The sequence below is a fragment of the Colobus angolensis genome, unplaced genomic scaffold, assembly GCF_000951035.1.
Source record: "Colobus angolensis palliatus isolate OR3802 unplaced genomic scaffold, Cang.pa_1.0 Scaffold113, whole genome shotgun sequence".
NCBI lineage: Eukaryota > Metazoa > Chordata > Mammalia > Primates > Cercopithecidae > Colobus > Colobus angolensis.
In genome coordinates this window covers 6,150,813-6,164,662 of record NW_012112364.1, presented here as the reverse complement: position 1 = coordinate 6,164,662, position 13,850 = coordinate 6,150,813, and the positions used below count along the sequence as shown (strand labels likewise).

Sequence of the window (13,850 nt, the reverse complement as noted above, 5' to 3'; positions counted from 1 at the left end):
AGTAGAGACGGGGTTTCACCATGTTGGCCAGGCTGATCTTGAACTCCTGACCTCGTGATCCGCCCGTCTCGGCCTCCCAAAGTGCTGGGATTACAGGCTTGAGCCACCGCGCCCGGCCGAGAACTGTTTAAGGCACGAGCCCACCAACGTGGGCACTGCTTTTTCTTCTTCTTGTTCCTTGCTTATGTATCACTGGGACAGAGGTGAGGGGTGGCAGGAATATCACTTATGGGATCAGAAAATGAAAACCTAGGACTCAAAAGGCTGGTAGCTGAAGGTCTAGAAGATTCCTCTCTGCTTACTTAAATCCCTACTGTCTTACCTCTTGGCCCACAATAAAAGGAAAACCTGCCCCAGGCAGAGAAAAGGCAAAATATTATGAACTGAATTAAAACCATGTACATAGCTCTTAATTTATTGCATGCTATCAAATGTATTGGCTATAAAGGGATAAGTAGGTCGATTTCTTGGAGCCAGGTAGCCAAGCTGAAAGTTCTCCTGGTTGGCCACGGTGGCTCCTGTCTGTAATCCCACCCAGCATTTTGGGAGGCTGAGGTGGGTGGGTCACCTGAGGCCAGGAGTTTGAGACCAACTTGGCCAACATGGTGAAACCCCGCCTCTTCTAAAAATGCAAAAAGTAGCCGGGTGTGGTGGCGTGTGCCTGTAGTCCCAGCTACTTGGGAGGCTGAGGCAGGAGATTCGCTTGAACCTGGGAGGCATACGTTGCAGTTAGCCGAGATCACATCACGGCACCCTCCAGTCTAAAAAAAAAAAAAAAAGGTTCTCCTGAAACTTATTTGTGACTTTCACCCTGATCCTCTAGTGTGTGAGTGTAATTTGCCCTGCAGTCCCCTGGAGTCTCCTAAACTGGTCTTAGCCTATAGAACTGCACAGCTTAGAACAATCCACTGTGTCCGCCCAGCACCCTTGCTGCCTTCTGGTAGCAGTCACCCCCATCTTTTAGAAAATGCTCCTTCCCTGCTACCCTCCAACAGTGCGGGGGCATGGCAGCTGCCGTGTTGGTATAGACCCTGCCCTCCTGCTGCAGTGGACTGGTCTAGAATAGAACCTGATTCAGACAGGGCAGCCAATCAGCCCCTTTCCCACGGATTTTTGACTCTTAGGGAGAGCAGAGTTAGAATTTCTCTGCTGTACATGCAGTGAAAGAGAATGAAATTGCCACCCAAACCGAAGTAGAGAAAAGCCTGGTGAGAGTTCTGAGGGCTTCAGGTTCTCAGTTGGAGTTTTCCTACATCCCAGCTGCTCCCCTGACCTCCCCAGGTTTGACCCTGTGACACTCCTGTAGACCCTTCCTATCAATTCCTCTTTTGTCTAACCCATTTCGAGATGGCTTTCTGGTGTTTCTGTCCGAGAGTCGTACTGATTACATACGGAGAAACCTGTATCAAGGTCCCAGCATGGCCAGGAAAGACGGGAGTACCAAAGAGTATTCCTTCCCTGTAAGCACATGATATGGAAACCAGATTATCAGAAGGTTGCTCGGAGACCATAGAATCAGAACAAGGTGTACTAACATAATAATGTGATTAACAGCAACAGGCTCTGCTAATCTAATGTGCTCATCTTTAAATAGAAATAGATCTGTCATGAAAGGAGAATGCTTCGTTGCTAGGGCTCCCTTTATTTGGAAAGCTCTTGGATGACCACTGCATTGCTTGTTTCTGTGGCCTCTTTTCTATGCTTGCATGACTGACTCAATGCTCTTTGTGATTTATTTGTTCATGGATTCAAAAATATTTATTGGACATCTACTCTATGACAGGTGTTGTTTCAAGTTTCAAGAACACAATGGTGAATAAAGAAAAATTCCTGCTGTAGTCCCAGCTACTCGGGAAGCTGAGCCAGGAGGATTGCTTGAGCCCAGGAGGTCTGGACTAGCCTGGACAACATAGTGAGATCCTGTCTCTAAAAAGGAAAAAAAAAATCCTGCTTTTATGGAACTTACATTGTAATAGGAGAAGCAGATATAAACATATACATATATATGTGTGTATACACACTTTAAGTTGATGATCAAGTTCTAGTAAGAAAAACAACATAGGGAAAGAGGGTGGAGCACAGTGGGGATTGGTTTGTCACAGTCTTTTTTTTTTTCTCCTTCCAGTTTATTTATTTTTCTCTCTAAGACCAGTTTACAGTCTATCAGCAGTGTGTGAGCACCTGTTTCACCACATACACAAACCCCTCCAAGACTGTAAGGATATCATTAAGCTGTATATCACTGTCAGGTACTAAACATAGTTTTATACATAATTTGCATTTTGTTTCTCCTGAGGTTCAATGTTTTCCATGGGTAAACAATAAATATGTTAGGACATATTTATTTAAGATGAGGCATTTGTCTCCTGGTGAGACATCTGGGTCTAATGCTGACTCTGGGGACACTTGGCTGTTGACTGAGAGGTGGCTATCTACATGTGGAGTGGAGGAGTCCTGGCCTTGGATTGAGGAGAACAAGGTCAACTTCCCACCTCACTTGTTTCTGGTTTTTGTGACCTTGGACAAGTTTAGCTTTATATCTCCTAGTGTTAGTTTTCTTGTCTGTAAGTGCTACCTTCTCACTGTGAGCTCACATAGCCTTTGTGTGCAGAGCTCTCTCTCTTCCTTTTTTTTTTTTTTAAAATAAATTTATTTAATTTGGAGGACCAAGTGCAGAATCTTCCTCTTCTTATAAGGCCACCAATCCTATCCAATTAGGAACTCATTCTAATGACCTCATTTAACCTTAATTACCTCTTACAAGTCCTGTCTAGGAATATAGTCATATTGGGGTTTTGGGCTTCAGTATATGAATTTGGGGGGATGGGGAGACACTTCACTCCATAGTAAACACTTTCTCGAAGAGTAGTTACAATGTTTGTAAGGGACAATGTAGGTAAAAGGAGTTTCAGTTACATGCAGCTAAATGCAGTTTATTAACCCTTCAGAGTCCTCTGCAGAAGTTACCTAATAAATATTATTTATTTGGCCTTAACCTAAGGTATTATTCTTTATATAGTGCCTTCCCATGAAATGATTGAAATCATGTTTATCATTTTGCAGCACAGTTTATTTCTTATCGGGTCATGGCTAAAAAAAAAAACATGGGAAAATGACCTCACTAACAGAGTCATTAATTGAAATAAGGAAATGTAATTTCAATTTTTTTCTTTTTGGCAGACTATCAGGTTAACAATGCTTTTAAAAATTTATTGTAAATATGAGTGTTATAAAACAGGAATTTCCATATTATGTTGGGATTATAAATTGGCATGATCCTGAATAGCAATTTGGCAATGTGTATGTTAAGGACCTTAGAAAATGTTTTTCACTTTTGATTTAGTATTTCCACTTCATGTAGTCTATACTTAGGAAATAATATTTGAACAAAGATTTATGTACAAAGATGTGTGAGCTGTATGATGCATAGAAATGGGAATCAATTGAAGTAGTCAATGATGAAGTAGTAATTACATATCAATATATTCATAAATTATGCATCCATTAAAAATTGTTTCTAAGCACATTGTTATCTAAATATATATAGCATGACACCTAAATTTATTTTACATATGAGATACATGATGAGATATATGTATATATGAATATGAATATACATGATATACATATAAAAAGAATAGGCGATACCAGGAGTTATTTTTTGTCTTTTTATAAATTTCTATGAAGAACATTTTAATTGTTTCATACCCAGAAAAAAACGAGCTAATTTTTCTTAGCCAGGTGTATACTGGTCCTTCCTTGATTGTTTAAAATACATCTGTTTATCTTCTTCTAGGATCACTCATTTTCATCGGTTTATTTGTAAGATGAAGCACTGTCCAGCAGTGACGACTGTTGGAAAAGATATGTCTAAAGGCTGTTGTCTCCTCTTGGCAAGTTTACTTGGAGCTGCTGTAGTTGGTGACGGCCTTGGTGCTCTCGGACACGGCGTGCTTGGCCAGCTCGCGGGGCAGCAGCAGGCACACAGCCGACTGGATCTCCCTGGAGATGATGGAGCGCTTGTTGTAATGCCACAGGCGGGAAGCCTCGCCCGTGATGCGCTCAACGATGTCACTAACGAATGGCCCTGGAAGAGATGTGGGTGTCGGGGTGAACCTGCTTCAACACCTTGTACACACACACAGAGTAGCTCTCCTTGCGGCTGCGCTTGCGCTTCTTGCCATCCTTCTGGGCCTTGGTCACCGCCTTCTTGGACCCCTTCTTCAGGGAGGGAGCGGACTTGGCTGGCTCAGGCCTCTTGAAACACCGGAAGCGTGTCCGTGATGGTCTTTTCCATTAAGGATAACTGAGTAAAGACCTGAATGATGCAGAGGGGTGAGTCCTGGGAAACACCCAGAGCTGGAAGATTATAGGCCAGGTGTATAGCAAGGCAAAGACTTTGAGGCAGGAGAGAGCTTGAGGGGTTCCAGGGGTAACAAGATGGCCATAGTGGTTGAGCAAGAAGGGGAAGGAGAGAAGGTGAGGTTGGGAGAGTCACGGGCAGGGGCAGGAAGAACCTTGAGACCTTGGTGATGGTTTGTGTTTTATTATTATGGGAACCTTTGAAAATAAATAAGTTATTTACTGTTTTGGTGGTTGCCCTCGAGTTTGCAATATAAATTTAAAACTAACCCATGTCTTCCTCCGGCCTCAGCCTCTTGGGTGACTAGGGCTGTAGGTATGCATCACTATGCCTGGCTACTTTATTTTATTTTTAATTTTTCGTAGAGACGGGGGTTCATGTCCTCCTTCAAATAACACTATACCACTTCAAGGGTATACAGGTACTTTATAATTCTCTTTCTTTTCTTTTCCTTCTTTTTCTTTCTCTTTTTCTCTCTCTTTTTTTTTTTTTTTGACAGACTCTGGCTCTGACACCCACGCTGGAGACCAGTGGTTTGATCTCAGCTCACCGCAACTATTCAATGTAATTTATTCTTAAGCTTGTTCCCCTAGAGGTTATTTCTCTCCCCTCTGGCTTTTTTTAAGAGTTCCCCATTGTCTTGGATTTTCTGAAGCTTGAATATAATATGCCTGAGCATAGATTTTATGGTATTTATTCTGTTTGGTGTTCTCTGAGCTTCCTGGATCTGTGGTTTGGTGTTTACCATTAATTTAATAGGCTGGTCTCGAACTCCCAGCCTCAACTGATCTGTCCACCTCGGCCTCCCAAGTGCTGGGATTAGAGGCATGAACCATCACGCCTGGTCTTTTATTTCTTTATTATTTTTTTTTGGAGATTGGCTCTTGCTATATTGCCCTGGCTACGGTGCAGTGGCTATCACAGGTACTATCAAAGCACACTGCAGCCTTGAATGCCAAGGCTCAAGGGACCGTCCCACATCAGCCTCCTGAGTAGCTGGGACTATAGGTTCATACACCAAGCAAGGCTTCCTGTAGAGTTTTGTTGTTGTTGTTCACTTTTTTTTTTTCTGAGACGGAACTTCACTCTGGCACCCAGGCTGGAGTGCAGTGGTGTGATCTCGGCTCCCTGCAACCTCTACCTCACAGGTTCAAGAGATTTTCCTGCCTCGGCCTCCTGAGTAGCTGGGATTACAGGCCTAAACCATCACACCCAGCTAATTTCTGTATTTTTAGTAGAGACGGGGTGTTTCCCCATGTTGGCCAGGCTGGTCTTGAACTCCTGACCTCAAGTGATACTCCCGCCTCAGCTGCCTAAGTGCTGGGATTACAGGCGTGAGCTACCATGTTGGGGCCTTCTGGATTTTTTTTTTTCTTTTTTTGAGACAGAGTGTCGCTCTTGTTGCCCAGGCTGGCGTGCAATGGCACAATCTCTGCTAACCGCAACCTCCACCTCCCAGGTTCAAGCGATTCTTCTGCCTCAGCCTCCCAAATAGCTGGGATTACAGGCATGCGCCACCACGCCTGGCTAATTTTGTACTTTTAGTAGAGACGAGGTTTCTCCATGTTGGTCAGGCTGGTCTTGAACTTCCCACCTCAGGTGATCCACCCACCTTGGCCTCCCAAAGTTCTGGGATTACAAGCATGAGCCACCGCACCCAGCCTGGAGTTTTTAACTCTCAAACTTGTCCATAAGGAGCCTTTGTAAATACATGAAACCACAGTTTAGGTTTTCTTTATTCCTTTCCTTCTATCTTTGGATTTCATTTCCTCTTTTTTTGGTTCCTTAAGGTGTAAAGTTGTTAATTTGAGATTATTGTTCTTTTTAAATGTAAACATTTACAGCTATTAATTTCTCTCTTAAGGCTGGGTGTGGTGGCTCAGGCCTGTAATCCCAGCACTTTGGGAGGCCAAGGCGGGCGGATCACCTGAGGTCAGGAGTTCGAGACCAGCCTGGCCAACATGGTGAAACCCCGTCTCTACTAAAAATACAAAAACTAGCCAGGCGTGGTGGCAGGTGACCGTAATCCCAGCTACTCGGGAGGCTGAGGCAGGAGAATTGCTTGAACCTGGGAGGCGGAGGTTGTGGTGAGCCAAGATCACGCCATTGCACTCCAGCTTGGGGGACAAGAGCGAGACTTTGTCTCAAAAATAAAAAAAGAAAAAAATTTCCCTCTTAGCACTGCTTTCACTGCATCTCATAGTTTTGTTGTTGTGTTTTCATTTTTATTTGTCTCAATAAATATGTTCTCATTTCCCTTTTCTTTGAGGCATTGGTTGTGTTGTTAATTTCCACATATTTGTGGCCCAGTGGTTTTTATGTATACTTATGAAGTTACCTTTAGTAATATTTTTTTCTTCTGTCTTTGAATTACTGTCTATTGTCCTTTCATTTCAGCCTGAAGCACTCCCTTTAGCATTTCTTGTAGGGCAGGTACTGGTAATAAGACTCAGTCTTTTAAATCTGGATAGATCTTAATTTCTCCTTCATTCTTGAAGGATAGTTTTGCTGTGTATATAGAGTTCTTGGTTGACAGTCTTTTTCTTTCAAGACTTTAAATATGTCATCCAGTGCCTTCTGGCCTCCATGGTTTCTGGTGGGAGAGAAACTGTCATTTTTATTGAAGGTCTCTTATACATGCATGAGCCTTTTTTTTTTTTTTGACACGGAGTCTCACTCTGTCGCCCAGGCTGGAGTGCAATAGTGTGATCTTGGCTCACTGCAAGTTCTGCCTCCCAGGTTCTGGCCATTCTCCTGCCTCAGCCTCCCAAGAAGCTGGGACTACAGGCGCCTGCCACCACGCCTGGCTAATTTTTTGTCAGTAGAGACGGGGTTTCACTGTGTTAGCCAGGATGGTCTCAATCTCCTGACCTCATGATCCACCTGCCTTGGCCTCCTAAAGTGCTGGGATTACAGGCGTGAGCCATTGCACCCGGCCACATGAGTCACTTCCATTTGATGCTTTCAAAATTATCTTTTTGTCTATGGGAGTTGATAATTTGACTATATGTCTCAGTGTGCATCTCTTCAAAGTTTTCCTGCTTGGAGTTCACTGAGCTTCTTAGATGTATACATTCATATTTTTAATCAGATTTGGGAATTTGACAGCTATTATCTCTTCAAATTTTTTGCTGCTCCTTTCTGTCTTCTCCTTCTGGGATTCCTATAATGTGTATTTGGTACGCTTGATGAGGTCCCATAGGTTCCTCAGGCTCTCTTCATTTTTCTTCACTCTTTCTTTCTTTTCCTTAGACTGGGTAATTTTCAATGTCTTATCTTCAATTTTGCCAGTCCTCTCTTTTCCTTGTTCAAACTTGCTGCTGAATCCCTTTATTGAATTTTTCATTTCAGTTATTGCAGATTTCAGCTCCAGAATTTGTTTGGCTCCTTTTTATAATTTGTCTCTTTATTTATATTTTCATTTTGTTCATTGTTTTTCTGATTTCTATTAGTGTTTATTCATGGTTTCCTTTAGAAAACATATTGAACATACTTACAACAATTGATTTAACATCTTTGACTAATAATTCCAAAGTCTGGTCTTCTTTAGGTATGGTTTCTGTGAAATTCTTCATATCCTGTGAATGGATCATATTTTCCTGTTGCTTTACATGTTTTATAATTTTTTTGTTGAGAACTTGTTATTCTGAGCATTATATTGTAGTAACTATGGAATCTAATTCTACTCCTCAGGGATTGCTTGTTTTTGCTTGTTGTGGGCTGGACCCACTCCTATTTGTGCCTTTTCCAAACAATTTTTGCAAAGTGTATCTTCCTTGTTGTGTGTGGCCACTGAGGTTTCTTTTCCATTGTCTCTACAGTTGGCAAGGGATGAGAGTATTTACAATTTTTTAAAGTAGTTTTAAAAACACATGTAAAATAAAAAGCACCTCAGTATTTTTTGTATCTCTGTAAATATTTTATTCTGCTTCCAGATAGAACATTGAAATTTACATGTTATTTTAAAGACAATAAACAGCTAAGCTACTGACATAAAATACACAATAAATTTATGAGATATATAAGGTACAGATGAGAAAAATCTCAAGTAAGTTTTTAACTTCATTTAGCCTATTAGGAACATGAGGATGTCTGGAATTGATGCTGGCCTTGGTCTCAAGTACTTTTTCCCATATGTATTTGTTTTATCCTTCCAGAAAGCGTATTATTATTAGAGTGTCCAAGAAATCAGTGAATCACTAAGCTTTCCATCTTACCGAAGTACAAAACACTATTTCAAATCTAGGCCTTTTGACAGAATCCAGTATCTATTTTTATACTTACTTTTCTTTCTACCAAGTTCTTTAATAAAATTATGAATCAGAAAGCAAGTACAAGACATGCTTATATCACAAAGAATATCAATGAAGACATAGGAAGATAAACAGCTAGTACTTCTAAAATATCACAAATTCTGACATTTGGAACAATATAATTGCCATACTATTATATATTTTATTAAAAAAGACCTTTTCCGGCTTGTTTCCAGACTTCTTTTACTCCTTTAATGCTTTCTTTCTTCACACACTTCCAGTATTCTTGTATACTCTGATGTTGTGGTACCTGTGAACCAAAAGTAAAAATCAAGAATCGCTGTCTTCAAGGTTAAACATGATTTCATGTGTACTTTACATTACTGTTCATTTCCTTTGCACATTCCTCCAAAAGGAGTTGAGGATGAATTATGTTGTAAAAGATGATCACAATAGAACTGTAAAATGAGGGTGAAAGACAATAAGTGAATGTGACTACGCTTAAGGTAACTAGGGAGTGGAACCAGACTCAGCACACATTAATGGAGTTTCTTCTCTAAGAGGGTAATGAAGACTTTGGGCCATCTTCTCTCACATACTGGCTTTAAAATTTAATTATAATGTTTTCCTTTTATAATGTTTTATAATCTTTCCCTTTTTTTCTGGTGAACTTTATTTAGCTATGTGGAATACAATTATAAGCCTAAAGCTTTAACATTGGCTAAAATTAAAAAAAATATAGGTCACAAAATATTTGATGAAAAGCTTCAAGAAATAATCTAATTCATGTAACTGTTTTGTTAGCTAAAAATACATGTGGATTACTACTTCTCTCAACAAAATGAAAAGGTCAAGGTTTGGAAATACTTGGATCTGGGTGACCACAGGAGCACAGCATTGATGAAAATTAGCCAAGTGGAAGCAAAATTCTACTCCAGATTATACATGTTCTTTTTCCTATGACTGATTCACAGCTTTTCTTTTTAATGTCTTCTGAGAAACGGCAAAGAGACTCCCAGGTACACTCAATTGTGAACTGTAAAGACTGGTTTACTTTCCAGGAATACATTTATGGGGTGTTGGATAACTGATAAGCTTATAAAATATTAATACGTTTGCTAATGAAAATCATATTTATTATTTTTCCCTGTTATGTTTGTTGCAGGAAATGGAATTGCTTTTCTAAGTTGTAAATAGCTTTATTTTCATGAATAGTACCATACTCTCTCTCTCTCCCTCCTTCCTTTCTTCTTGCCTACCTACCAACCATGTAGATTCTCTTTGGACCCTAGTCTTCCCCTGGCTGACTTCTTTTCTGAGAGTGCTTCTAGCACATTCTAATCTGAACAAAAATCTGAATTTGTTTTTTCCCACAAGTACAGACTCACATGTGACTTTGAGTGAATAATGCTAATAGTGAAATTTACTTCATAATCTCAGCCACTATACTAAGTATTTTACATTAAATTCTCACAATAATGCTTTCTGGTACATTCGTTTCCTCATGGTATGGATAAAGAATCTAAGACTAAAAAAAATTAAGTGGCTTTGCAAGATTAGGCAGTTAATAAACAGCAGAGCTGGGATTTGAATTTACATATATCTAATTACAAATTATATGTAGTTAGTCAAACCCTAGGCTATGATTATTTTTCCCCCTTTTTTTGTAGAAACAGAGTCTCGTGATGCAACCCAAGCTGGTCTCGAACTCTTGGCCTCAAGTGGTCCACCTGGCTCAGCCTCCCACAATGTGCTGGGATTACAGATGTCCGCCACCATGTCCAGCTAGGCTACATTTCTGAATAGTAATTTCCTTTTTTAAAAATTGTTTTTTTTTTTTTAGAGACAAGGGCTTGCTCTGTTGCACAGGCTAGAGTGCAGTGGTGCAATGTTAGCTCATGGTAACTTTAAATGGTGGTTTCTTATTAGATTCAGATTATTTTTTAAAAAGCAAAGATGTTTAATCTCATACATAAAATATATTTCTGTATTTCAGTTACAGCTTATAATCTTTTTGTAAGTGATGAAAACTCCATTTAAAGACTGTACAAGTGCCAAAATTCTAGGTTTAATATCATTCAGTTAATGATATATAATGTAAACATCATGTAAAAAAATCTGTTACCCATAAACCTCGATGCATTCTGTTTTTTAACACCCCAAGAAACTCTTCATGACTAAGACATTCATCACCGTCCAAATCAAAGATCTTGAAGACGGTGTCCAAAATATTGTTTGAGAGTTCTTGTCCTGTTGCTACTTTCACAGCTCTCTTAAACTCAGCTAAAAAACAAACACATATAAAACAACTTATCAACTATGTGAAATAGTCTAAGTGAAATTAATCTAAATTTTCATTATTTGAGAAGTAAAAGCAAATCCAAATTTTTATTATTTGGGAAGTAAAACAAAAACAAAAATACCCATGAAGAAAATATTCAAATCATAAGTTAAGGAATGTCATGAGAATCACTGCATCGTAAGTCAGCTATTTTAATTTAATCAGTGCTCTAGACATATATTTAAAATATTTCTTCCTTCTTTTTTTTTTTTTTTTTGAGACGAAGTCTTGCTCATTGCCCAGGTTGGAGTGCAATGGTGTGATCTTGGTTCACTGCAACCTCCGTCTTGCAGGTTCAAGTGATTCTCATGCCTCAGCCTCCCAAGTAGCTGGGATTACAGGCGTCCACCACCACGCCTGGCTAATTTTTGTATTTTTAGTAGAGACGGGGTTTCACCATGTTGGCCAGGCTGATCTTGAACTCCTGACCTTGTGATCCGCCCACCTCGGCCTCCCAAACTGCTGGGATTACAGGCATGAGCCACCACGCCCGGCCTTCTTCTTTTTAGGAGAATGAGAAAATAAAAGTATAGAAAGTAACCATTAAATTGGAGTACTGGTATTCTAAATCTAGAATAACCAAACTGAATTAAAAGGTCAATCAATTATTTTTACTTATAATTTGTTCCTTGATTGGTAGTATTTAGCTGGAGAATATACTAAAACTGTTTATAGATGATAAAAATCAAATGGCTTTTCATATAACTTACCTAGTCTGACAGGACGATGAGCTAAACTGAACATTTGCATGGCAATAGCAAAGTCTTCCAACTGGGTTGTAAAATGGCAAAATGACTTGAATTCATCCAAACTAATGCTCTAATAAAGTAAGAGTTTTTATTACAATTTTGTAAATACATTAAATAATGTTATAAATGTTAACTGTGAACCTTCTTTTCTACCATAAAGACTAGTGTCGTTCTAAGAGGAAGAGACAACCCTTTCTCTCTGTGTGCACGAAGAAATGGCCACGCAAAGGGCACAGTGAGAAGGCGATGTGTGTAGGCTGGGCAAGAGGCCTCACCAGAAACTGGCCCTGCTGGTGTCTTGATCTTGGACTCCTGGCCTCCAGAACTGTGAGAAATAAATTCATTGTGTAAGTTGCCTAGCCTGTGGTGTTTTCAGGCGGCAGCTTGAAGAGACTACCATACTCTGTTAAGTGGTCCACTTCTGCTAAGTTTTATTAGTGGACACAGCACTAAGAGCACTGGGTTTTGGAGTTAAATGGACTTAGGCTGAAATTCTGGTTCTGCCCTTTATAACATGTATGAACTTAGCCTCTCTAAGTCTTAGGTAAGTAACACTTTAGGGGTTATGCAGTTTGCCCAAGGTCTACTAACTGGAACAATCAGGATCTCAACCTTGGTCCATCTGACTTCAAAATCAGCACACTTACAAATAAAACAAACGGGGCACGCACGGTGGCTCAAGCCTGTAATCCCAGCACTGTGGGAGGCTGAGGCGGGCGGATCACGAGGTCAGGAGATGGAGACCATCCTAGCTAACAAGGTGAAACCCCTTCTCTACTAAAAATACAAAAACAAAAAAATTAGCAGGGTGTGGTGGTGGGCGCCTGTAGTTCCAGCTACTCGGGAGGCTAAGGTGGGAGAATGGCATGAACTCGGGAGGCAGAGCTTGCAGTGAGCTGAGATCATGCCACAGCACTCCAGCCTGGGTGGCAGAGCGAGACTCCGTCTCAAAAAATAAATAAGTAAATCAATAAAAATAAAACGAAGGGGCTGGGTGCGGTGGCTCATGCCTGTAATCCCAGCACTTTGGGAGGCCAAGACAGGAGGATCACCTGAGGTCAGCAGTTCGAGACCAGTCTGGCCAACATGGTGAAACCCTGTCCTCTGCTAAAAATACGGAAAAAAAAAAAAAATTAGCTGAGTGTGGTGGTGAACGCCTGTAGTCCCAGCTACTTGGGAGCCTGAGGCAGGAGAATCACTTAAACCCATGAGGTGGAGGCTACAGTAAGCCAAGATTGCACCACTGCACTCCAGCCTGGGTGACAGAGTGAAACTCCGTCTAAAAACGAACAAATAAAAAAGTTAAAAGAAAACTCAGTTTGTTCCATTAAAAAATAAAAGCCAGGTACGGTGGCTCCTGACTGTAATCACAGCACTTTGGAAGGCTGAGGTGGCTGGACTGCTTGAGCTCAGGAGTTGGAGACCAGACTGGGCAACATGGTGAAACTCCCATCTCTATAAAAAATACAAAAATTATCCAGGCATGGTGGCATGTGCCAGCTACTGAGGAGGCTTAGGCAGAAGGATCCCCTGAGCATAGGAGTTTGAGGTTATAGTGAGCTAATCACACCACTGCACTTCAGCTTGGGCAACAGAGCAAGACCCTGTCTCAAAAAAACCAAAAAAACAAAACAAAAAAACCCAAAAAACAACACAAAAGTAAACAAAGTATGAAAATTCTCTAAAGTTTTTATTTTGTTTTTGAGATAGTGTTTCACTCTGCCCCCGCAGGCTGGAATCAGATCACAGCTCACTGCAACCTTGAAATTCTGGGTTCAAGCTATCCTTCTGTCTCAGCCTCCCAAGTAGCTGGGACTACAGGCACACAGCACCACACACAACAAATATTTTTATTTTTATTTTTATTAGAGATGAGATTTCTCTATGTTTCTCAGGCTGGTTTCAAACTCCTGGGTTCAAGTGATCCTCCCACCTTAGCCTCAGAAAGTGCAGGGATTACAAGTGTGAGGCATTGTGTCCAGCCCAAAATTCTTAATTTGAAAGTAAATTCGGCCGGGCGCGGTGGCTCATGCCTGTAATCCCAGCACTTTGGGAGGCTAAGACGGGTGGATCACGAGGTCAGGAGATCGAGACCATCCTGGCTAACACGGTGAAACTCCGTCTCTACTAAAAGTACAAAAAAA

The 13,850-nt window shown here is 40.6% G+C and overlaps 1 protein-coding gene and 1 pseudogene across 1 annotated transcript in view; both read right to left on the bottom strand.

The window, feature by feature from the left end:
• Positions 1–3,899: 3,899 nt before the first annotated feature.
• LOC105524084 lies at positions 3,900–8,575 on the bottom strand (annotated as a pseudogene).
• MICU2 (mitochondrial calcium uptake 2) overlaps positions 8,261–13,850 on the bottom strand; it is a 114,194-nt gene continuing 108,604 nt past the window's right edge. Inside the window, exons 10-12 of the mRNA XM_011958914.1 lie at positions 11,668–11,776; positions 10,742–10,899; positions 8,261–8,926 (exon numbers count right to left, since the gene is read on the bottom strand). Coding sequence (XP_011814304.1) covers positions 8,822–8,926; positions 10,742–10,899; positions 11,668–11,776 — 372 coding nt within the window. The 3' untranslated portion in view covers positions 8,261–8,821. The remainder of the gene's footprint in view (positions 8,927–10,741; positions 10,900–11,667; positions 11,777–13,850) is intronic.